This window comes from Cebus imitator, unplaced genomic scaffold (genome assembly GCF_001604975.1).
Source record: "Cebus imitator isolate Cc_AM_T3 unplaced genomic scaffold, Cebus_imitator-1.0 Scaffold145, whole genome shotgun sequence".
Classification (NCBI taxonomy): Eukaryota; Metazoa; Chordata; class Mammalia; order Primates; family Cebidae; genus Cebus; species Cebus imitator.
Window position 1 is genome coordinate 729,648 of NW_016107460.1, and position 26,036 is coordinate 755,683.

At 43.9% G+C, this 26,036-nt stretch overlaps 2 protein-coding genes across 5 annotated transcripts in view; both read right to left on the reverse strand.

The window, feature by feature from the left end:
• ATP7B (ATPase copper transporting beta) overlaps positions 1 to 26,036 on the reverse strand; it is a 77,965-nt gene that overhangs the window by 25,934 nt on the left and 25,995 nt on the right. For 2 of the 4 annotated variants that reach the window (XM_017542463.2, XM_017542462.2), the window contains exons 2-8: positions 15,225 to 15,357; positions 13,338 to 14,568; positions 9,586 to 9,843; positions 7,824 to 7,987; positions 4,956 to 5,117; positions 2,161 to 2,237; positions 525 to 699 (exon numbers count right to left, since the gene is read on the reverse strand). In XM_017542463.2, coding sequence (XP_017397952.1) covers positions 525 to 699; positions 2,161 to 2,237; positions 4,956 to 5,117; positions 7,824 to 7,987; positions 9,586 to 9,843; positions 13,338 to 14,568; positions 15,225 to 15,320 — 2,163 coding nt within the window. In that variant the 5' untranslated portion in view covers positions 15,321 to 15,357. The remainder of the gene's footprint in view (positions 1 to 524; positions 700 to 2,160; positions 2,238 to 4,955; positions 5,118 to 7,823; positions 7,988 to 9,585; positions 9,844 to 13,337; positions 14,569 to 15,224; positions 15,358 to 26,036) is intronic. The other 2 variants (XM_017542465.2, XM_017542464.2) reach the window with 1 other exon arrangement.
• On the reverse strand, positions 21,320 to 22,968 carry LOC108313874 (dihydrolipoyllysine-residue succinyltransferase component of 2-oxoglutarate dehydrogenase complex, mitochondrial-like). The gene is given in 2 exon segments (XM_037743446.1): positions 21,320 to 22,170; positions 22,173 to 22,968. Coding segments are annotated over 2 exon segments (1,362 nt in total). The 3' UTR covers positions 21,320 to 21,604.

Here is a 26,036-nt window from a genome sequence, read left to right on the forward strand (position 1 = left end):
CATTCCAAAATATGTACATAGAGGTCACACTTCCCACCAGACACAAAGCTAAATATCACCAGCAAAGCAGACATTTCATGCCTGTCTCTTTTAAATTATAACTTCCTTGTAGTTAAGGACCAGATCTCCACCTTTTGAGGTAGAACACTCACGAGAGGCATGGGCTCAAGGATGATCCAGTTGCTGCTTCTAACAACAAACATAAATTAAGCTAAACAATGGGCAAATTGGAGACAGAGCTCACCACACCTTGCAGCAAGGAGGGTGCTATTCCAGGGACAGCTCTGATCACTTGCAATCAACTGAAACTGACAGTGAAACCAGGCCCTTCTTAGTCCCCCACATTGGAGAGCCCCCAAGCCCCCACTACTGCTCATAAGAGACAAAAAAGGCAGCAACTGCCTGGGTGGGGCAGGAAAGCTGCAATAAGATGCCATTTAAACCAATCTAAAGGGCTATGTTGGGGCTGAGAGGGCCACATATAGCATGCAGGGGAAAGGTCTGCCCACCTTTCTAATACACACCTGGACGAAGGTGCACAGGATAAAGAAGATGAGATTTAGAATGGACAGTCCTGGAATGATGTTGTGGTCCAGGACCATAGACTCGTGGGGCTCATTGCTGGGTATCAGCATATAGATCATTAAAGCCATGACAGGGATGCCAAACACCAGGCTGCACAGGAAGGACTTCTTCCACCTGAAAGCAATGCAGCAACACAGATATATCAGACACTGCTTGTCATTGCCAGTCCCCTCCTGAGGACTTGGTTTAAGGCCTGCCTTTGTCACGTGTCTGGGACAGACCACTAAGGGCTAAAATGAAAGTAAGCTCGCTCTCTCTGCCACTGGCCATCTGAGGGAGCATCTAGAGATCTAAAAATCACTAGAAGGAGGTGCCAGAGATGTTTAGGCCTAGCCCCTGCCTTCACATACTGTTATTACCTCCAGTTTATAGGTGAAGCCACTAAGACCCCAAAGCTGAGAATCTAGCCCCAAAAAAGCTTACTGTCCTTGGCCTATGGTTGCCTATAGCTCTCTTTTCAAAATGCAATTTTATACAGACCCCAAAGAAAAAACAGATAAAAGCAGCATTTTATTAGAATAAACTTAGACATTCAATTTTTAAACAATCACTTAAAATAGAGTCCGTGAGAACAGTGAGGCTGTCTCAATGAATCTCACAGTTTAGAATCAGGGATCATGGCCGATAGCTGTGGTCCCTACTGCAGCTGTTAGCTGCAGTATCCATGAAATTCCAACCAAGTGGTTGTGGAATGACCTGAAAACCACTGGCCTGTGAGGCTGAAGTCTTAAGCCATTGGACCCAAGAACCAGACCCCGACCTGGCTGTCTAGATGTCTCTCCTGTCAGCTCCTCCTGTGCCCCAGGCATGCCAACTGGACCAAGCCACATCAGTCTCTGAAGGTACCCCCCACCAATTCCTTCAGCCAACCAAACCTCCACTCATTCTTTGAGGCTCAGATCCTATGTCCCCTGGCTGGAGTTTTCCTAGGCCTTCCAGGATCTGCCAGAGCCATTAATTTCACTGCTCACTCACTGTTTCTTAGCCAGACTATAAGCCCCTCCAAGACAAGGAAGATACTTTTTTATCCCCAGCACCTAGCACAGTGCCCTGCACACAGCAGTAACCTTTATGGTGCTGAATAAATAAGTGACCGTCTGAAACAATGAATAAACTCAGGTTTCCCGCTCCTGGGCCATTTTCTCTCTACTCAGCCATTATGCCTAGAACCCATGCAAATAAAGTCTGAAAACATTGTCAAAGAAAAAAATCTACACTCTCTCCCTCCCTCCCAACTGAAGTGCTATCCAATCTGTTAGCCACAGACAGCTACTTAAATTGAAATTCCTTAAATGTTAAAAATTCATTTCCACAGTCACACTAGCTGTATTTGAAGTGCTCACTGGCTACATGTGACTAGTGGCTACCACACTGGGCAGTGCAGATATAGAACACTGCCATCATTCCAGAACTTCTTTTGGACAACACTGTTTAGAGGGTTCACATTACAAGCGTAAAGGCAGCTAATCCAGGAAGAAGGCACCGTGGGAAGACAGGACCAGCAGGCAAAGTCGGACCCGGGCAAAGGAAGGCATTTAGATGAGAGCTAGAGTTTATCTTTTGTGTTCTACCTACTGCTTTATTTCCATCTTGTGGTCCAAGTGATGAGCGTTGGGGTTTCTCTGGGCCAGGGAAGCATGAAAGCCAATTTCCTTGTCATTAAAAAGAGAGGGGTGGGGAAAAAGGAGGAAGGTACTGGTTAAAACATGCATTGGTAGAAAGCACTTTTCAGCTTTGGAAACTGGAAAGCGAATCTAAAAGTGCCTCAGAAGACTGTTGTGGGTTTTTTGCTCACAACTTCTTTACCCCATAGCCCTACAAACCCTGGGCAGAGGTTCAGCACCCATCTGTGCCTAGAGACTACACCAGCCTGGAGAGAGGGCATCACATGGCAACTCCTCTGCCTTCTGTCTGCAAAGGCAGCAGGTTCCAGGAAGACAGCTTCCCCAAACCCCAAAGCTGAGCAGTGCTGATTTATAATTTATACTCAGCATTTCTGAGTGAAGAAATCCTAAATACCTAATGGTCAGGAACCTTCATTCCCTGTACGAGGAAACAGAAAGTAGGAGAGGTTAAATTCCTTGCCCAAAGCCCCAGCCTTATCAGAAGAGCTGGACCCAGGGCTCCCGGCCTCCAGCTTCCAGCCCAGGCTTCTTCCCACTGCTGCAGAACTCGGCTCCTTCAGCATCTGGAAGCACAGCTTCTGCTGTGCCCCAACAGAGTCTGCACCACAATCTTGTGCTTTTCTCACAGGTTAACTCAAGTGCTTTGTCACCACGTCGATCTGACCACTACAGCTCTGATACTCTTTGTGAATATACACAGGAAAAACTGCAGGAATGCTCTTGTCTGGCAGCGCAATAAAGACAGGGGCCCCAGAACTCTGGTGCTGGGACTTTTACACAACAATGAAAAGTCGGGGTGGGAGGAAGAGCAGCTGAGACTGTCTAAAGACAAATCCTTTTACAACTAATACCAGCCTAATTATATTCAGAAAAGATGACCCAGAGAGGCAAGAATGGAGGCTAGACATTAGCAATATTCCCCAAGAAAGGTCAGTGAGGATGCTGCACCTCACTTAGCAGTCTGGGTAGGGTAGAAGCAAGTTATCAGAGTGAGATATCAGAAATCAGAAAGGGCTGGAGGGGCACAATGGCTCACACCTGTAATCCCAGCATTTTGGGAGGTCAAGGTGGGTGGATCACCTGAGGTCAGGAGTTCAAGACCAGTCTGACCAATATGGTGAAACCCTGTCTCTACTAAAAATAAAAAATTTGCTGGGTGTGATGGCGCATACCTGTAATCCCAGCTACTAGGGAGGCTGAGGTAAGACAATCGCTTGAACCTGGGAGGCAGTAGTTGCAATGAGCTGAGACCGTGCCACTGTGGTCCAGCCTGGGCAACAAGAGCAAAACTCTGTCTCAAAAAAACAAAAAAGAAAGAAATCAGAAAGAGTGACTGAGCCATGTTCGAAGGCACCACGTGGGACTCTCCTTGCTGTTGACCGCATTAGTGTGACATCTGAGCCTCATCAATGCCATATCACTACTGTTCTTTAAGATTTGTGGTGTAGTAGACACACGTAGGCCACTGAGCTCGGAAGTGCAAGACCTGGATTTGAGCACCAGTTCTGCTGTCCATGAGCTGGGTACTGTGAGCAAAGTTACTTAACCTTTCTGAGCATCTTTCCTCAGCTGATAAAAAAGCTGTGTTGTCTGTCTCCAAGGGTGGGGCCCTAGACCAGCAACATGATCATTTCCACGTCAAAAAGCTCTCCCGGGTCAGGCACGGTGGCTCGCACCTGTAATCCCAGCACTTTGGGAGGCCAAGACAGGTGGATCACTTGAGGTCATAAGTTCGAGACTAGCCTGGCCAACATGGTAAAACCCTGTTTCTACTAAAAATACAAAAATTAGCTAGGTGTGGTGGCACCTGCCTGTAGTCCCAGCTACTTGGGAGGCTGCGGTAGGAGAATCACTTGAACGTGGGAGGCAGAGGTTACAGTGAGCAAAGATCATGCCGCTGCACTCCAGCCTGGGCAACAGACTGAGACTCTGTCTCAGAGAGGGGGGAAAAAAACTCTCCCAGGTCATACAACAGAGCGCGTGCGTGCACGCACACACACACACACACACACACACACACACACACACACACGAGAAAATTCAGGATACTACATTAAACCTCCTATAAGAAGTTTCATTTCATAAGTAATTTTATAACATGTAGTTCCCACTAAACTTAGTTAATCTTTACTAGCTGTTACAAGTTAACCTTGTTCAGTTTTGACTGCCTTAACCCATTTAGATCACCACTGATGCTATTCTCTTATAGTCCAGTATCGTATAAACTTTAAAAAGGAAATGGTATGTCTGTGGACAAACTGGGGAAGGAATAAGAGGCAGGGCATGCGTGAAAGTTCTCCCTGATTTTCCAAAGCAGAAATGACCAAGCTCTCCACAACAAGACTAGGCTGGCATAGTGGCAAATGTGATATCTTTTTTTCCAGTGCCAACATTCCTTTGCTCTACAGATACTTGGTTTGGGCATAAATCACTTTTAAACACTACAATTAGGCACTTTAACCCTATGTACAACAGTGAGGTTTCTTAGGGAATATCTGAAATTAAAACAATAATAATGTCTTTTCCTCACCTTCTCTTATCCATTCACTGATAACCTTCCTCAGATTATTTACTATTTACTTACCTTCGGTATATTTTTAAATGACTGAGCTTATTTCCATGACAAAAGTTGAAGAATTTTAGGTTATTTTCATTTTTTCTTAGCTGTATTTTCTCATTTTTCTTCAATGATTATATATGAGTGTTTTTTAAAAGGTGAGTATAATTTTGTAATGAATGACTTACCTCAATAATTTTGATAATATCCCGTGGACCGATAATTTCTGGATCAAACTTAACAAGGGCTTTGCTGGTGGCAAGGGCAACGGAGGCATAGGTGATGCCGTCTGTCCTCGTGAGTTTGGACTCTATGTTGTGGACACAGGACGCGCAGGTCATCCCTGTGATCTGCAACACAGGATGGCAAGAATCCCACAACCCCAGGATCAAGGGAAGCCTGTGAAGGGCCCTCGGGGGAGTCTGGATGACAGGCAGCCACCAGCCTTTCTCTCCTCAGCACCACTCCTAAGACCCCGGACTCCACCATCAAATTCCGCATGTTAGATTCTCAGCGTTCTTCCAGTGGCTTCAGGGATCAAACAGTGGTTCCTCCCCAAAGCAGGTACTAGGAGACAGCCAATCATGAAGCAGATGGCAACAGACCAAGGCTTGATTTCCGGCTCTGAGAGGGATGGGCTTTTATAAGCCCCTCTCCACTGTCTGTTACCTCACCGGCAATGCTAGGATACTAATGCCTGCATAGAGATGTGCACTCACTGTGCACTCATAGAGAGTGAAACTCACTGTACTCCTGATATACTCGTCGTAATCCTGAGTGTTGCTGGCATGCGGTCTGCAGCTGCTGCTACCATGCTCCCTACTTTAGTGCTCTGCTGGCTCCAAGGGTACAGGAGGAAGGTGGCCGAGGGAGGAGATGTAATCAAAGGTGGTCCCAAGGTATAAATAGGGTGTTGACAAGTAAAGGGAAGGACACTACCAGAAGGAGAAGCTCAAAAAAGACAAAAGGCAGGATAGCATGAGGTGTTCAGGCAACCATCAAAAGCCAAGCTTGTCTGGGCACAGGATGTGCAAGGGAATAAAGGCAAGGCTGTAGTGCTGGGTTGGTCCACAGCCTGAAGGCTGTCAAGCAGCCAGCTGCAGTGTTGCTAAGCTAACACTTAATGCAAAGTCACTGAGGGGTAACGAGCACTGGAATGACGTGACTAGAGCTCCATGCTGAAATTCGCATCAGTGATCCCAGAATAAATACGAAAAGAGCCAAGAGTACCATCTGGAATTAGGGAGGAAGAAGAGGGGAGCTCATCTGTAATCAGAATGCATTCAACTTGGCCCAAGACCCAGGAAATAATGCGAATACAAGAACCACCAGGCAAACTTAAGAGCTTACCTGTTGGCAGATGACTGCCAACAGAATTTTTAAAATCAAGTCTCCAAATATTTCAATGATGCTTCTCTGCTCTTCTTTTGTTTTTATAACAACAATAATAATAGGCAGCATTTATTGCACACTTGTAATGTGGCTGGTGCTGTTCTGGGCATTGTGCTGTTCATGCCAACCCTGAGAGGTAGGTCTCAGAATCGCAGTACTGAGAGGTTTAGGAACTTGTCCAAAGTCACACAACCAGTGAGGGGCAGAGCTGAAGCACATCCCCAGATGGGCTGGCTCCAGAATCTGCTCCAAGCCCCTGCCATCTGCAGCATGAGGTGAGTCTTCTCAGACCAGGTTCAGAAGTATCCCTGCAGCAACAGGGCCAAAACTCAAACCTGGCTTTTAAAGCCTATGCTGTTTGTGCCGTACCATGTTGTGTGTCCTGACATGGGAAAGGGAAGTCTTAAGTGTGACGTGCTATTCCTGGGATATATATTAGGCAAATATAGAGTGAATTAGACAATTCACACTTCTGAGTATCAGTGGTCAACATTTCCTAGAAGACTAATTAAATATAGAAGTTCAACATAAAATGTGAACATGTGATGACGATGTAATTATTGAGACAGCATGGTTTTTTTAAAAAAAAAAAAACAACAACACTACAATAAAAAAATACCATTTAAAAGAAATGTTCACCTTTTCCAATAATCCTCTTGCTTCAGATTTTCCACACAGAAGTCTGAGCAGGCAGCGATGTCCACATGCAGATCCAGAGGTTTGCAGCAGAGACCCTGCCCCTCTTGTGGGGCTGATCCAAGCTGTGACCCAGCAAGTCTTAGCTGTGCCCTCCCCACACAGGGAGGCCCTACCATAGCAAAAAGTTTGCTCCACAAGAACACGGCTTATCAGGAGCTCAGGGGCCTCTGTGTTCTCGACGCTTTCCCTTCAAACATCCACTTAGCACTAATGGCACTGACAAAACACACAAAGGAAGTAGAAACCCTCTGACCTGGGTAAAGCAGCATCATTCAATTTTCTGTGAGTTCTAAGTCTCCCTTTGCTTACACAAAAAAAGCTGTACAAAAAGTATAGAAGTGCTTTCAAACATAGCATGTTCTAGGCACCAGACACTTGCATTGTTTTCAATTATGTGTTGGCATGTAGACAGATGGGAAACAATACCTCCCCACCCAAAACACTGGCAACAATCACCACCTGGAGCATTCACCTCAGACAGAGTACTGGGGAGCACTTTGGCCCTCTAGACACCCACGGACTATAATAAGTCCTTTTCTCTTAGAATGGCGCTTGCTACCACACAGACTTCCCTCTTCTGCCCTGAGATATGTGCAAGCATGCTAGCTTCTTTTTAGGCTTGAAGGACTGTGTTCATGTTCAACTCCCCCAGATCACCCAGCTCAGGGCAGCCCACTGTCTTTAATTCCTCTTTCTTTTATACTCCTGTAGCTCACTATCTCTTCTCCCTAACACCCTGAATGTGCTCAGTGGGATCCCCCACCCATGACTTTTTAACATAACTGACCTTTCTTAAAATGAACAAGTCATTGTTGGCTTCAATGGAAAGCAAAACAAACAAGATACCCAAAACAACAAACCAGATATGTCCAAGACAGGGAAATTTACTAATCTCAAAGATGGATGCTGTCCAAAATGCAAATTGTCAGAAGCCTGTAACCCCATAAGGTAACCGCTGTACTTACAATCAGCTCAATGCTGCCATCAGAGCCTGCGTAGTCCTCCATGACTGCTGCCTCAAAGCCCAGGTCCTGGATCAGCTGAGCTATCTCGAGTGGCTGGATGACCTCCGGATCATACTTGATCTCTGCCTTTCCTGCCATCAAGGCAACCAACACGGAGAGAATACCTGGAACCATCAGGTCACAGCTGTAACACTGTGGGTGGGCAGGGCCCCTGGGGTGACATGGTCAACATAACCGAACAAAAACACATCTTCCCAGAATCCTCTAGAACAGTGGTTTTCAAACACGGCTGCAAATGAGGATTTCTTGGAGAGCCTTCAACAATCACTATGTCTGGTCTCTAATCCACACCAACCAAATCAGAGCCTCTCAGGGTGAGTGGCAGGCATCATTTTTTTTAAAAAGCTCCCCAGGTGATCCTAATGTACAGGGAAGTTTAACAACCACTATTCTAGAAGAACAATGCTTGTCAAACTTTAATGGACATATGAATCACTCTATGACTTTGTTAGAAAAGATTCTGACTAGTCGGTCTAGGATGAGGTTTGAGAGTCTGCAGTCTAGCCAGCTCCCAAGTGATGCTCATGCTGCCAGCCCATGGACCACATTCTGTCTCAGGCTTTAGAAGACACCAATGAAGCAAGGAATGTGGTCTGCAGTTATTGACTGCTGTTACAGAAAGGATACCCCCTTTTTTTCCCTCCAGACAATTTCATACAAGGAAAAAATAATGCACTTTCAAAAGTGGTTTCCTTACTCTTTTATAGTTTCTAATGACTCAGGTATGAAAAAGAAATCCCACAATCTTGCTAACGTATTGTGTTTGTTAGTTTAAAATGGGAGAAAAAGTCTCATTTACATAAATGAAAGGAATGGAGTGCTTCAGAAAGGATGCCACATGGGATAAAAATGAGGATTCAAGTCAGGAACAGAAACATAGGCTCTAGGAGATTGTAGGCTAATTTTACAAGCAGTCAGCCCATGGATAACAACATATGAACATCTCCATCTGCTAACAGTCACTCTAGAGCTGCAGGACACTACAATACATAGTGAACAAGAGGCTGGAAAAACATGTCACCTGAATTCAAGGTTGGTTTTAAGGGCCAGGGAATTCAAGCAAAAAGACACACCACTGGGGTAAGAAAAGAGAAAGTGATTCTGGTGGCAAGGTAGAGTCATAGTTAAGAGATTTTCCAAACAAAAAAAGGTAGAGTCATAGTTAAGAGATTTTCCAAACAAAAAAAGGGACAGGATTTTGTTGTACTTTCAGGTTTAAAAGTATTAGAAATGCATTCTGGAGGACAAAACTTTGACATTTCTACATATTTCTGTCCTGTTGCTCCTGTAGACACTCTCTGGTTTAAAGGAACAACAGGGCAGAATATTTGAAATTGCAACTTCTATACAAAATGCAGGTTATTTATTCATTTTATAGTAAGGGGTTGATGGGATCGGAGGGAACAAAATATGGGATAATACTAGCACAACCTAGAAGTGTGTCCATAGAAAGTACTACGACCTTTAAACTGGATTTTCCACAGCTAACTTACTCAGAGATACATTTTGTCTCAAACTAAATACTTCTTCACGAACAGAATGCCAGTTATACAAGGACATTAGACAAACATCTCTGCTATATTATGAACTTGCTACCTGATTATTAGGGCTATTGATAAACATGGTTGCTGGAGATTCTGAAGGAAGAAAACGAGGTCTATATACAGCATTCCCAAGTTCAACACGGGTGTTCATCTCTTACCAGCTTTATTCTGCAGATTCCTTTCTATGGTAGATACACAGGATGCACAGGTCATGCCTTTGATCTGTAAGAAGCACTTCTGCAGTGCCACTGCTCTGGTTGATTGTGGGGACTTTGCCAAGATGTCCAGGGTGTGATTGGTAGGGAGCCCCCCAGCATGGGGAGCCACTTCCTGCACAGACGCAGGTACACCACCTGTAGTTTGCACCATGGAATTCCCAGCACTGTGGTTTCCAAGAGAGTTGGTGGAACAGTTTTCTAGGATAAAATGTCAGAAAATAGTCAAATTAGAAGAACAAATAATACATTTTTCTGAACAAGAGGTTTCAGGGCTCTTGGTGAGGGTTTGTGGTCTCAGCTCCCACCAAGCAGCATCAGCCCCTGGGCTCCAGTAACTACCCTGTCCCTCAGCCATCCTGGAGGAGAGGGCTTCCTAAAGTTATTAATCTCTGGGTTTCTTCCCATTGCCTATTTGGATTTCCAACTCTCTAACAGCTTTGTAAATAGTTCCCTGTATTAAATCCCTCCACTGAGCTACCCTATAACTTCACCTTATCTTTCATTTCCTTCAGGAATACCTGCTGCATGTGGGTGCTAGTGAGTCTAAAGAGAAACAAATCACGCTGGCCTCAAGGCTGTCCTCAAAGAGCTCCTAATCAATCAAGAAGGACTGTTCAAATACAAACCAGCACACTAATGGTTTATTCTAAATTAAAGTTACCAGGTAAAATATAGGACATCCAGTTAAATTTGACTTTCAGACGAACAACAAATAATTTTTACTATATGTATGTCATGAATATTGAGTGGGACATGCTTATACTAAAAAACCATTCCTTGTTCATGAAATATTAAAATGTAATAGACATCCTATATTTTTATTTGCTAAGTCTGATACCCAAAACACCTCTTGGGCTAAATACAATTCTCATAATCCTGTCCAATTAAAAAAAAATCACTATTCGAGGTTTACTTAATTAAATCCAATTATTCTGTAACATGTTGTTCAGTGCTAATTTGTTTTTACTACCAATAAACAAACCGATTGCACTGTTGCAAGACTAAACATTGCACAAAAACAGGCAGGTGTTGACCCTATACTATATTTCTTTTGAGTACGGGATTTACTGCTCTGTTGTGTTTTCCTTATTGATTTTTGTTTTTAAAGAAACTCCTTCCTGAAACTCAGGACAAAAGACAAAGCACAGAATGTGGCCAGGCCACTCCATGACTGCCCACTCCCTTCAGCAGTGGGTGTGTGCTGTGTACACAGAGGGGAGGCAGCAAAGACTCACAGCTGAGCAAACTTCTCAAGGACACAAACTTCATCTCAGTGGCCACAGGCAACAACAATGTGGGAAACCAAAGTCCAGCCAGCCCTGAGCACTGAGATGCCGGTGGGCTTGCCCATGCCACTGAAAGCAGCTCTTCCTAGTGCTGGGCCCGCTGCTCCCTACAGTGCCGAGCTCCAGTCAAAAGGTTGAGGAAGCCAGCCATGTCCTGGTCCAGTCCGCAGAGACGTGCACATGCAGGACCCATGACTGGGACCTAATTGGTTACAATACACCACCCACACACCTGTCCCTCACAACACGTGCCCCTTCCGTCCTTATCTTCAGCCTCTCGACCATCTCCACTCACCTATCACCCTCTCTATCCCTAATCTAAGCCACTAGTGGGCTCCACCCTTACCATGAGCCAGGCTGGGGTCCCACCTTCCCAGGGTCCTGAAGCAGCTGCCAAGGCCTCCAATGGCCTCCCTTAGTTAACCCTGGAAGATACGATTCAGACCTTAGCCTCTGCAGCTCACATTATGTCCAGGATGACTGGAAGACCCCTCCCCCTCCCTCTGTTTCTTTCCCATTTCACAATCACTTTTCCTGGGTCTCTCTCATCTTCCCACACTCAATTCTGCATTCCCAGGCCCACAGTACCCTCAAAATTCAAGACCCTCCTATCCCTCTGTCCTCCAGCATTTCAGCTAGGGACTCATCCCACTTACCCCTTTCCTCCATGGCACTCCCCATCACACACCCCTCTTGGTGACTCCAAGCTTGGTGGAGCTGATCTTCCGAATGTCTTTCAAACCGACCTCTTTCTCTCCTGCCCCCTCATCATTTCTCACCTGGCCTCCTATGTGGTCTCATTGCCTCAATGCACACTGTACCCTGACACTACACCAGTCTTCTAAAATATAATCTGACTTTTTGGGCTTCCTCTGATTAAAACCCCCCATGGTGGCTAAGCATAATGGCTTGTGCTTGCAATCCCAGCACATTGGGAAGCTGAGATGGGAGGATTGCTAGAGGCCAGGAGTTCAAGACCAGCCTGGGCAACACAGCAATACCTTGTCTCTACAAAAAAATAAAAATAAAAAAATTGGTCCCAGCTAGTTGGGAGGCTGAGGTGGGAGGAACGCCTGACTCCAACAGTTCAAAGCTGCAGTGACCTATGATCATATCACTCCAGCCTGGGCAACAGAGCAAGATCCTGTCTCTAAAAAAAATTAAATTAAAAAAATTTTAATTAAAAAATAAAAACCCTGGTGGCTCCCTCATCCTCACCTCTTCTTATATTCATCAAATCGGGAGAGAAAAATCATGGATAAATCCTTTCCTTAAACTCTGATTTGTACCAGCAATGGTCTCTAGGTGATGAGACTAAGGTTCTGTTGTTTAGTGAACAAATCTTTTGAGAAGGTGATAATAGTTCTCTTGGTAAAAGAAGGGCCTGGATGGTCCCACAGTGCTCTAATTCAGGATACAGAATCAGAATTCTCTCCAGAAAAGAAGTCCAAATCCAAGGAGTTTAGCATTCAAGTGAGCCATGGTTTTAATGTATCCTACAAATTTCATGTGTTGGAAACAAAATCCCCAATGTGGCAATGTTAAAAGTTGGGGGCTTTAAGAGGTGATGTATCATGAGGGTTCTGCCTTCATGAATGGACAAATCCACCTATGGATTAATAGGTTACCACGGGAGTGGCATTTGAGGCTTTCTAAAAAGACGAAGAGCCACCTGCGCAACCATGTGAGCACACTCAGCACCCCTGCCATGTAATGCCCTGTGGCACCAGAGTCCTCACTGGCAGAAGGCTCTTACCAGATGTGGCCCCTCAACCTTAGACTTCTCAGTAACTTTAAAAAATAAATTCAGGGCTGGCGCGGTGGCTCACGCCTGTAATCCCAGCACGTTGGGAGGCTGAGGTGGGTGGATCACTTGAGGTTGGAAGTTCAAGACCAGGCTGACCAAAATGGAGAAACCCTGTCTCTACTAAAAATACAAAATCAGCAGGGTATGGTAGTGCATGCCTGTAATCCCAGCTACTCAGGAGGCTGAGGCAGGAGAATAGCTTGAACCCGGGAGGCGGAGGTTGCGGTGAGCAGAGATCACGCCACTGCACTCCAGCCTGGGCAATGAGAGTGAAACTCCATCAAAAAAGAAAAAGAAAAGAAAAGAAAAAAGATATTCCGTAACTTTATTACCCAAATTCAGCCATTCTGTTATAAGCAACAGAAAACAGACTAATTCAAAACCCCAACTACATGAAAAGCAAAATCTAGACACTTGGAGATTGTATTTCTTCTATCCTAACAAATTTAACAAGCAAGGAAAGTTTGCAGAATTTTGTTCAACTGCTGACATGGGAGGCAGGGAGCAGGACTCACCTATCCCACCACCCAGGAGCTATAAGACACAAAGAGAAAAAGAGACGAGCTCAGACATGCCTCAAACATACATCAACTACATACCAGAAATGACTGAAGCCTCAAATCCCATGTCTTCTATAGCAGTGCTGAGTTCTTCCGGGCTAATTACGGAGGGATTATAAAGAACTGTTCCAGTCCCTTCGGCCAAAGAGACCGATATTTGCTGCACCCCTTCCCGCTGGGAGATCATGCCTTCGATGGAATGGACACAGGACGCACAGGTCATGCCAGCAATGGCAATCACAGCGGTACTGCACGTGCCCTGCGCCTGGTTTCTCTGGGAGAAGCCAAGGGAATGAGAACCGGAAGGCCTGTGCTCTGTCCCACACCCTTCTGCTCCATCAGGAAGAGAAACTTTAAAGTTCCCAGGTGGAAGTGCTTCGATAGCCCTCTGCAGAGACACTGGGCTGGTACAAGAAGGGTCATACTGTACTTGGGCAGTTTTGTTCTCCAAGGACACTTGAATACTTTGAATCCCTGGGAGCTGGCCAATATTTTCTTCAATATTCAAGATGCAAGATGTACAGTGCATTCCATCTATTCTCAGTTGGAGGGTGACCACATGGTTTCCTTGGTGCCCCAAGGTCTCTGAATTATTAAAATTCTGGTTAGAAGTGAAAGGTCTCTTTGGGTAAGTGCTTTGTAACCGCTCAATATCAATTGGTCCCAGGCTTAAGGGAGCCACTTTGTTCTTGATGGCAGCCTCAAATCCCATGTCATTTACATGGTCCCTGAGGTCTTCGGGCTGAATGAGATAAGGCTGATAGGTGATGACGGCCTCTTGGTTGCTGAGTGAGACTTTGACTCTCACTACTCCTTGCAGTTTCCGGACCTTGCCTTCAATGGAGCTGACACAGGACTGGCAGGTCATGCCTTCTACCCGGAGCTTGACCACAGCTTCCTGGGCAGGCAAGGACCTTGAGGGCCAGGAGGCTGCCTTTCCTTCTGCAATGCTGGCCTCGAAGCCCATGTCCCCAATTTGATGACAAACCTGTTGTGGGCTCAAAACCGATGGCACATAGTTCACAGTGGCACTGCCTTGCTCCAGGGAAACCTTAACGCTCACGATGCCTTTCAAACTGGAAATCCTGTCCTCAATGGACTTCACACACGACTGGCAAGTCATGCCCAAGATCTTGATTGTGCTGGTGGTCACCTGAGAAGAAGGGCTGAGGCCATCCAGACCACCTTCATAGCCAACATTGTCAAAAGCAAAGCTCTTCTTCATTGCTGGTTCCCAGGCACGGTTAGGCAAAGAAAGTTTAGATAAGATCTAAAAAGAAAAGAAATAATATTTATTATCCTTTAAATATTTTCCACAACATCCCAGCTTGTCTGGCACTGAGAAAATGGAAAACAATGCCACTTGTCTCAAAACATCCCAAGGGTGGAAGAACATAAAATACGCAGAAGGAAAGCTAAAGCCATCGCTTATAAAATGAAGAAGCTCTCATGGGTTCCTTTGAGCTCTGACTTTCTGTGATTACGGATCTAAAAGCCAACTGTCTGTCCTCCTTAGTGAAATGTCTTTCTCATAGATGTGGAGGATTCTCAAGGAAAGAAGGCAAGCACGACACAGCTTTACACACGGAACACAGCACAGCTGGCTTCCGGCAGAGGCAGAGGGCACAGCGGCCCACAGTGGGAAGGCACAGGTATCCCAAAAGAGGTCCCCTGGCTGATACCTCCCCATAGAACTTAATCCTTTCATCTCAAACTTTGGGGGTCCTGCTGAAATGCAAACCCCAGAATAGGAAACACCTTACTTCTATATCTCTTTATTGAGGTGTCTGATTTTCTTAGCAGAGGTTAAATGTGCTTAATACCCTTTGGGTCCTCCCAGGACCACAGGATCAGAATCCAAAGGTGGGCCACATGCCTATGAAAAAGCTTTGGGGGTATGCTCCCTGGGCGAGGTTAAATGAACACCTGTGGCTGAGCCAAGGGGCAGGAGGGGAAAGGCTGGAAGAGCAGGAGGTTGACTTTCAGAGGAACTTCATAGTTCTGCCTGTGACTCGTTGTCATCGCCCTCCTCAGTGTTCAGGGAAGCTGCAGTCATCACCTGAAATTTCAGGTGCATCACTGAATTAAAGGACTTATTTTCTTAACGCACCATAGTACAAGTATTATTTCCTGGTTTCTACACAGAATAATGTGATCTCAGTCATTCTATAAACAAGCAAAATCTTCCTTTCGCAGGCTCCTGGCCTATAGCTCTCTTAACTAGATGTAGTTTTTACATCAGAACTATTATATGCTTCAGAAATTTGGGAACAGGCCTCTTTATACATGATATCTTTAAAAAAGTACATTTCTCTCTACTTGTACACAATCCTGCCTGTCTTCAGATGTGTCTCCATTACATGCTATGATCTCCTCCTTTTTTCTATGCATAAAATGCAGACCTTGCCAACCGGCTTTTGAGCAGTTTAACAACATAAATGTTTAAATAATTTCTAAAATACAGACTACATAAATGTTGATTTGTGTATCTACAAAGGTTTGGGATTAATAATCACATAGAATTTTAAATATTCACTGTAACATTCTCTAAGAGAAAAAAGGGAATAATTAGGTAATTTTTGGGACAGCCATTCAAAAGAGATTGCTGAATTGAGTAAATATGTGAATGTGTAACGATGTTGTTTAAGGACGCTGATATATTCTGAGAAATGAGTCGTCAGGTGATGTCATCATTGTGTGACCATGATAGAGTCACTGACACACACCTGGATGATGTAGCCTACTACACACCTGGGCTGTATGGTATGGCCTGTTGTTCCCAGGCCACACACCTGTACAGCGTGTTACTGAACTGAATACTGTAGGCAACTGTAAAACAAGGGTAAGTACTTGTGTATCTAAACATATCTGAACACAGAAAAGGTTCAGTAAAAATATAAAAGATTAAAAAATGGTGTACCTGTATGGGGCACTTATCATGAATGGAGCTTGCAGGACTGGAAGTTGCTCTGGGTGAGTGAGTGAATGAGTGGCGAGTAGACGTAAAGGCTTAGGACATTGCGCTACTGTCAGTTTTATAAACGCTGTATACTTAGGCTACACCAAATTTATAAAAAATATTTGTATTTCTTCAAGAATAAATTAACATAGCCATACATAGTGGCTCATTGTAATCTCAACGCTTTGGGAGGCTGAGACAGGAGGACTGCTTGAGCCCCGGAGTTCAAGGTTACAGTGAACTATGATTGCACCACTGTACTCCAGCCTGAGAGACAAAGCGAGACACTAGCTCTAAAAAAAAATAATTTATTAATTAACCTTGGCTTGCTGTAACTTGTTTACTTCATAAACACTAAGATTTTTTTTTTTACTTTTGACTTTTTTGTACTAACTCTTAGCTTAAAGCACAAACATACTAGACAGCTGTATAAAATATTTTCTCTCTTTATATCCTTATCCTATAAATTTTCTTAAATTTTTTATTTTTTAACTGTGTAAACACTTTTGTTAAAAACTAAGACACAAACACACACATTAGCCTAGGCCTACACAAGGTCAGGATCATCATATCACTGTCTTCTGCCTCCACATCTTGTCCCACTGGAGCGTCTGCAGGGGCAATAACAGGCATGGAGCTGTCATCTCCTATAACAACAACGCCTTCTTATGGATACCTCTTAGGACCTGCCTGAGGCCATTTTACAGTTAACTTTTTCTTTTTATAAGTAGAAGGAATACACTCTAAAATAACAATAAAGACTATAGTAAATACATAAACCAATAGCATAGTCATTTATTATCAAATATTATATACAGAATTGTATGTGCTATAATTTTATGACTGGCAGTACAGTAGGTTGGTTTACACAGCTCACCAAAAATACATAAGTAATGCATTACTATGACATTACGACAGCTGTGACATCACTAGGCAAAGTGAATTTTTCAGCTTCATTATAATCTCACGGGACCAGTGTCATATGTGCAGTTCATCATTGACTAAAACATCATTATGAGGCACATGACTGTATAATAAAGATGACTTGGTGTAAGAACATTAAGAGACAACTGACTAGCCACCTCAGAAACCTATGTGGAAACCTATATGTCAAAAGACATTTCAGACAGATCAAAGATTAAGATGTAAAAAAGAAATAATAAAAACACTAGAAGAAAACATAGGAGAGTATCTATAATAATCTCAAAGTGAGAAAAGCCTAAATATGACAAACAAACCAAAACAAAACCAAGAAAATCCAAAAGCTATAGAAGATTGACATAACTAAAAACAATAAGGAAAAAAATTACTCAAATGAAGTCAAAAGATAACGAGTAACTGGGTGAAAAAAGATTTGCTTCATATAGCATACATTAAGCGCTAATTTCTTTTATACACAGAGAGTTCCTCCAAAAAAGAAAAAGGCCAAGAATCCAAACAACAAAGAAGACAGTTCATAAAAAAAAGGAAATGCAAGTGGTTTTTAAATATGAGAAAATATTAAAGAGAAATGTAACATTTCAACCACATTATGGCACAGTGCTCACCATTTTCTCCAGGGCAGAGTCCTCCTACATTGCTAGTGGGAGTGTGACCTCTCTGGAGGGCAACTCGCAATATCTATTAAAATTACAAATTTACAATCGGGCATGGTGGCTTGTGCCTGTAATCCCAGCATGAGATTACATGACTTTGGGAATCCAAGGTGGGTAGATCACAAGGTCAGGAGTTCGAGACCATCCTGGGCAACTTGGTGAAAACCTGTCTCTACTAAAAATACAAAAATTAGCTGAGCATGGTGACGTGGGCCTATAATCCCAGCTACTTGGGAGGCTGAGGCAGAAGAATCACTTGAACCAGGGAGTCAGAGGTTGCAGTGAGCGAGAATGTGCCACTGACTCCAGTCTGGCAAAAGAACAAGATTCCATCTCGACTCCATCTCAAAAAAAAAAAAAAAAAACACAAATTTACATACTCTTTTACCCAGAAACTCTACTTCTAAGAATTTACCCAATAAATATACTTGTACATGTGCAAAAGGAAGCATGCCATGAAAATATTAAATGTGATGGATTGGAAAATCAATGTTCATCAACAAGAGGCTAATTAAATTACTGTACAGCCATAAATGGAATAATTCAGCTCTTAAAACGAATGATGTGGCTCTGTATGTACTGAAATAAGCTGATATCTATTATACTGTTCAGCAACAACAGCAAGGCACAGAAAATACCGTATATATAGTATGTGTTTGTTATCTGTTGCTACATGACAAACCAAATTTAGTAGCTTACTAACAGGAGTTCACAATTTTTCAGTTCAGACAGGGCTTGGCAGGGAAAGCTTGTCTCTTCTCCACATAGCACCACTGGGGCTGGTCTGAATGGTGCCGGCAGTTCCACTTCCAAGAAGATAGTTCATTCATTACATGGCTGCCAAGTGGATGCTCTCTGCTGGCTGGTGGCTCAGCTAAGGCTGTTGACAGGGACCTGGTTCTCTTCCACATGGCTTCTCTTTATGACTAGTTGGGGACTTCACAGCTGGGGGCTTCTGGGCGTCATAATAGCAAGCACTCTATACACATCTCAAAGTGCAAGCTCTTATAAAGCCTCTGCTTGCATCACACTTGCTAATTCCCATTGGCCAAAACAAGTCACATGGCCAAGCACAGTTAATATGGGCAGGAATTACACTGACTTGAATACAGGGGTGTGTAGTTCACTGAGAGGGCTACAATTCTATCACAGTGCTAGCACTACCTGTGTGAAACAAAAGAATATCATACAAATGGATGCTTGTATGGGCATGAATTATCTCTGGGACAATGCAAAAGCTGGTACAAAGTTTGAGAAAGATTAGGCAGCTGAAGGGAACCAGGTAGCTGGGATACAAAGAAGAGTTACTTTCACTGTACAACTTACTGTACAATACACATGTTACCAAATTCTAAAAATTAATTAATTTAAAAATTAACATGAGCACAAAGAAGACTCAGAACAGTGATTTGATTGTAGTTGGTGTTAATCAAATACTAATTTAATTAAAAAGGAACCAAGGATAAAAGAAAAACTAAGATATTCAAGAACATTCATTTTCATATAGTACCTTATTTTTTTTTTTTTTTTTTTTGAGAGGGAGTTTCACTCATGTTACCCAGGCTGGAGTGCAATGGCGCGATCTTGGCTCACCGCAACCTCCGCCTCCTGGGTTCAGGCAATTCTCCTGCCTCAGCCTCCTGAGTAGCTGGGATTACAGGCACGCACCACCATGCCCAGCTGATGTTTTGTATTTTTAGTAGAGACGGGGTTTCACCATGTTGACCAGGATGGTCTCGATCTCTTGACCTCGTGATCCACCCACCTTGGCCTCCCAAAGTGCTGGGATTACAGGCTTGAACCACCGCGCCCGGCCTCATATAGTACCTTATTAAGCAAAAACCTCTTCCTTCTCATAAGAAAAATATAACCCTCAACCATCTAGTTTGTTGGAAAAACAAATCCCTCATGATATACTACCCGCCTAACCTAAATTTTTTGGTCCTTGCTCCAATTACAACTTTACAAACCCCAAGCCACAATAGTGGCTCTTAATTTCTGGAATGTTGATTCTATGTTTCTGCCAAAAGGTTTGCCGAAGTATTGAAATCAATTTCTTATTATCAAACAATACTCAGAGGGCCCCCTTTCTAGATAGGTAGGTTTTTAAGGCCAAGCAGTTACAGAAGACAAAGCCTTGCAAAAGCATATCTCTACAAAACACTAGAGTATCTGTTGGTGTAGGAACAACCTCATTGAACAACTGGTAGTATTCGGATAGTTTTAAGTGTAGACATGGGGTGTATATATGCTTTTAATTCAGTTCTTCAATTAAGACGATCTTTGGGGGGAAAACTCTCCTGACACATTTTTTTTTTCCTGTTTGAGAACATCTGCCCTTTATTTTGCATTTAAAATCCGTTTCTTTAAATACTTCAGTTACAAGTTCTGAATAGTGAAGACAGAGTAGTAGATGCTGCAGGCACTCAGTATTGGCTCCCACCCCTTCCCGCCTCCCCCACCCCCAGGCCTCACTTCTTGGCTCAAGATATAAAAGGGCACTTTCTAATGGCCCCAATGTCAAAGGTCAGCAGCCTCAGGCCTGGATGCAGTTAGATACAAAGCCATGAATCCCATTAGCTTTCACAAGATACTTGCATTTAACCATGCTCCAAGGAAATCCAATGACTGTGCCCAGATCCAAGGGTAGCACACCTTAGAAACGACCTCAACCATTTCACCACAATGTACTAACACCCTCAGGGTGGCTTCCTACCATAGTCCATTGTCCTCCAGATCTGTGTCCTGCAGAGGAAGAGACAAGTCCCCGCTATAACGCAGGAAGGAACAAGAACTGCCTCCTCAGCCCACGTGCTTACACCAACTTAATTGAAAAGCTCAAGTCAATTTGAGGCAGTCTAAAGGAGACCTCCCTTCCCTAGTCTCTACCAGGCTCTGGCCCTTCCTCGGGACCATGCTTGGTCCCACTGCCATGATGTGGTAGAATCTGCTCTAAATAAGAATAAGGTGCTGGAATGAGCCACCAGGAAAGGGTTTAGAAAGGGTTGCCACAACCCCAGCTGTGAGAGACTGTGCCAAGACAGATCTTGGTGTGAGCCTATGATGGAGAGCGTGAGAGCAGGTCTGGGATCTCCTTCCATGAGGATTACATGTGACCTCAGGGGACCTCTGCCCTCTTCTCCCACTCACCCACCAAGATCCCCTGGCCTGTGCTTCCTGGAAGAGGTAGAAGAGGCATCTTGAAGTCAGTGACAACAGAGAATGAAGCTGCCATTTAAGAAACAAAGCAACACCTCTGCCTGTGTTCAATCTCTCCACACAGGTGGAATCAAGTGAGAATGTGCACAGCCAGCACAGAGGCTGCTCTGAGCTTAAGAGGCACAGCATCCTCCTAGTCGTCTCTGTAGAACAGACTTTCTGAAGACAGGAACTCAATCATGTGGTCCCCGGGGGTTTCTCTATAGTATACTGGCACTAGGGAGAAGGAAATCATCTTTGCAGAGGGCTGATGGAAGAAAGGCAGGAATATTAATGAGCACCCATTAAGGCTCTCTCTCTCAAGCCTAAGGAATTAAGATATTCAAGGGTGTGAGACAGGTGCAGAGAGGGAGAGAGCCTGGCAGGAACACCAAGAAAAGACCTGTGACTGCTGGTTACATAGTGCTCTGCTTCCTTGCTTGAGGCCAACAGCATGTGCCTGCCTGTAACCAGGCTAACCTGGGACTCATGAGGGAGCAGGGGTAAGACTGGTTTTCAGTTCCTGCATGATTTGTTGGGTGTGTGGCTTCCTCCTAAAGATCCAGGAGGAGGATTCTGGGATCCTCTACCGCCGCCTTGATTTTGTGGAGGAAAGTCACAGCCTCTCTGCCGTCAATCAGCCGGTGATTGTAGGTCAGTGCCACATACATCATGGGCCGCACCTTGCCTCCTATAGCCACAGGCCGGTCAAAGATGGCATGCATGCCCAGGATGGCAGACTGAGGGGGGTTGATTATGGGCGTTCTAAAAAGGGAGCCAAAAACTCCTCCATTGCTAATGGTGAAGGTACCACCATCCATATCTTCAATGGCAAGTTCATTCTTTAGGGTCTTCTCTCCCAGTTCAGTGATGGTCCGTTCAATATCTGCATAATTCATAGCTTCCACATTCCTGATGACTGGAACCACCAGACCCCGTGGGGTGGCCACTGCAACACTGATGTCAATATAATCCCTGTACATCACCTCTTTGGTTGTATCGTCAATCACTGCATTTACAACAGGCTGTTCCTGCAAGGCAAAGGCTGAGGCCTTCACAAATGCCGATATGAAGCCTAGTTTGAGGTTATGTTTCTTCAAAAAAGCCTCTTTGTGCCGGCCCTCATCTCCTGGATGTTACTCATGTCAATCTCATTAAAAGTTGTCAGCATTGCACATATATTCTGGGCCTTCTTCAGACGCTGAGCAATGCGCTGCCACATCCTGTTCATTTTTTCCCAATGTTCTGAACGCAGACCACCTTTGCCAGCTCCTGGCTCAGCTAGTGGAGGGGAAGCAGTGGGTTTTACTGCAGACACAGGTTTGCTAGAAAGAGGTTGTGAGGGTGAGGGCACTGGTGGCAACTGAGTGGGTATGGGTACTGCAGGGGGAGGAGGAACTGCCGCTGCTGTAGGCTCTGCTTTTGGGGCTGCAGCAGCAGGAGCTTCGGCTGGCTTGGCCTTAGCAGAAGCAGTACCAGTTTTCCTGAGTGTGAAAAGCAGAGTGCATCCTTCGACTTTTCCCCCATCAGGTGCCAAAAGAGCTTCAATCACGCCATTTGCTGGTGATGGAATCTGCACAGATGCCTTGTCAGTTTCAATCTCACAAGCCACTTCATCTTCTGCAACTGTGTCTCCAACAGCTTTCTCCCCCTTGACATCCCCCTCTGTAACAGATTCTGCAAATGCTGGGGTTTTGACTGTAACCAAATCATCCTTGCACACAGCCGTAGTTCTGAAGAAGCGAACACTGGAGACACTACTGTTGTTAATGACAACCTTTCTGCTATTAGGGTAACCTGGTCCCTGGCATAAGGAGACCCAGGGCAGGGAACGTCTCCCTAGAGGGCAGTTCCCCTTCTAGAAGGCAGAGAGCCAGCGGCTAAATGCCCGGGACACACAGCGGGACCGGGACAGCATTGTGGCTGCAGGGCCGAGGGCGGGCGGACCTCCTGACACATTTTAAAAAACAAACGCACAGGCTAAGATTGAAGGACTCATAAAACAGTCCCAGAGATAGAGAGCAGGTCCCACATGGGTATCCCAGAAAGCCTTGTGTAAGCTGTGGTTTATCTAATTCCCACCAGATTCTGCATTCCTTGAGGACAAACATTTGGGACTTTTTCTGCAGACCCAACACCAGGCTTTGGAATGACTTTTCCTAGCTTCTGAATTTTTAATAAACGATGGTAGACATTAGGATGAGAAGGGACTGAAAGCACAGGAGGCCACAGAGGGGGCTCCAAAAGTGAATTTCAATTCTCTGCTACCTCTCTAGGTACCCAAGTCACATGGAATTTGCTGAGAGTCTCAGGGCTTTTAAAATACAATATAGGTTTAAAAAACTATTGACTCACCGAGATGAAGCCCAGAAAGAAAAATAAGATCTCTGGATAGACTATTCTGATATGAAGAAATCAGAAACTGGGTGGCATGTTTTTGATGAAGGGTTTCAAAGCCAAGCTGATAGTGAAAAAGCAGAAACAGCATGCCTTGTTAGAAAGTGACTGTGATCACAAATAAAAAAATACTAACCCATGCAGAAGTGAAAGACCACTAGACACTTTGGAGGTCTCTAATGGTTACTCTTGGATTCCCATCAACCTTAAATAGAATACCACTCAATCCCCTGCCACATATCTTCAATAACTCTTTTGCTTTGAAGGATGTATAATACCTATAACAACTTATGATGCAAATGTGTTTTATGTGCATGCAGCTTTTCCAATATATAACCTCCCCCCATACAACTCAATCCATCTGTACTTTCATGGAATTCAAAATACAAAAAAGTCCTGACTCTTTCATATGCACACAGATCCAATAATAACAAATAATTAATGATTCTGAGTGTTATTTTATGAAGATGGCATTTTATATCCCTCATGCTTCAGACAATTCTAGAAGTAGGTAATGTCACCATTTCACTGTTGAAACTGGCTCAGAAGCTTATCCAAGAGCACAAATCAACACAAGTAACAGAGCGGGGATTTAAATGCTGCTCAGAAATCTGGGAAGCTCTATATTTCTTAAAAACAACTTTTAGATTAACCTTTTCTTTTTAGCCACGTTAATTATAGGTAGAGACTACAATGCAGAAAAGTGAAATGAAAATAAACAGCCATACCTGCAAGTAGCAAGCCAGACTAACACGCAAGAGAACTGAGCTGTCTGAGCCCTGGCTTCACCCACTAGTATCTGTCACCTGAGAAAAACTATAGCAGAATATCCACACTTGCTCCACTTTCCTCAATATCCCTCATCAAGGCTACCACATTTACAGGAGAAGCTGGACATAAGTCAGAGGAGGCAACAGATCTGGATGCGTACATCCTGAGTACCTGAAATGAGTACTGCCTTGCTTAGCCTTATCGAAGAATTCTCTGAATGCCACAAATTCACAGGGGAGGGCAAAGGTGAAAAATAACGCCTGACTCAAGAAAGGATCTCATCTAAATCATCCCAAGAATCCAGGACAGTGGGGGCTGGTCTCCAAAATCCCCACTGAAGAAGAATCAATGTCCCATGTTAATCTCTATGAACACAAGTATTCAGGGGGATATACTTAAGTATCGTTAGAGAAAATTCAGCTTATCTTTGGGCGAGTTATGAAATACTGATTTTTTAAAAAATATCTGTACATATTTTCCAATTTTTCAAACTTAAATTAAAAAAACGAGTGTTACTTTTATAACCAGAAAATAAATGTGGTTTTTCCACTTGTCTAAGGAAAGCCTGTCGAACCCGTGGCCTGCAATCCACATGTAGCCCAGGACAGCTTTGAATGTGGCCCAACAGAAATTCGTAAACTTTCTTAAAACATAATGAGATTTTTTTGTGATTTTTTTTTTTAAGCTCATCATCTATCATGAGTGTTCGTGTATTTTATGTGTGGCCCAAGACACATTCTTCTAATGTGGCCCAGAGAAGCCAGAAGAATAGACACCCCTGGTCTAAGGCAAGGAAGAAAATGTTTTGTTAAACTATTCTAATTTGGGCAACAATATTATTGACTGTGAGAAAGATAACAACGATGAATTGATGGTATTTTGTACACTGCTTTATACTTCAAAGAACATTTTTACATATATTTGTTTCTATCTCTTTCTTACTTGTGAATTTCTTGAGGGTATGTCTGACAGTTTTAAGTACGAATTGCAGCATTATCTGAGCAAATCCAGGCCTCAGTTTCCTTTAGGTATAAAATGGGAGTAATAATAATGCCCACCCTACAGTTGTACAGGAAGACTTGTACAGGGCCTTAAAAGATTAGCATCATACATGTTTGAAAATGAATGACTATGAGGACAAACATCATCTCATTTGATCTTCAAACATGACCCAAGAAGGTTCAAGTACTTTACATAGTTTTCTCCATTTTATTGATAAGGCAAACTAATCATTAAAACTAGTGTACATATTCCCCCAAGCCCTTCACTCTGTCCTTGAACTCTGTTTCACAATGGTACAGAAAGACTTTCTACTGACAATTATTTAAATTTTATCTACTTTTCAAATGGAGGCATGGCTGGGTGAGGTGGCTCATGCCTGTAATCCCAACACTTTGGAAGGCTGAGGCAAGTAGATGATGAGGTCAAGAGATCTGAGACCATCCTTGACAACATGGTGAAACCCCGTCTCTACTAAAAATACAAAAATTAGCTGGGCGTGGTGGCACACGCCTGTAGTCCCAGCTACTTGGGAGGCTGAGGCAGGATAATTGATTGAACCCGGGAGGCAGAGGTTGCAGTGAGCCGAGATTGCACCATTACACTCTAGCCTGGTGACAGAGTGAGACTCCATCCTTACGCTACATCCTTACTGAGAAACAGGATGTAGCATATCTGATACTTGCTTTAAAAAAAAAAAAACGGTAGCCGGGCGCAGTGGCTCAAGCCTGTAATCCCAGCACTTTGGGAGGCCGAGGCGGGTGGATCACGAGGTCAAGAGATCGAGACCATCCTGGTCAACACGGTGAAACCCCGTCT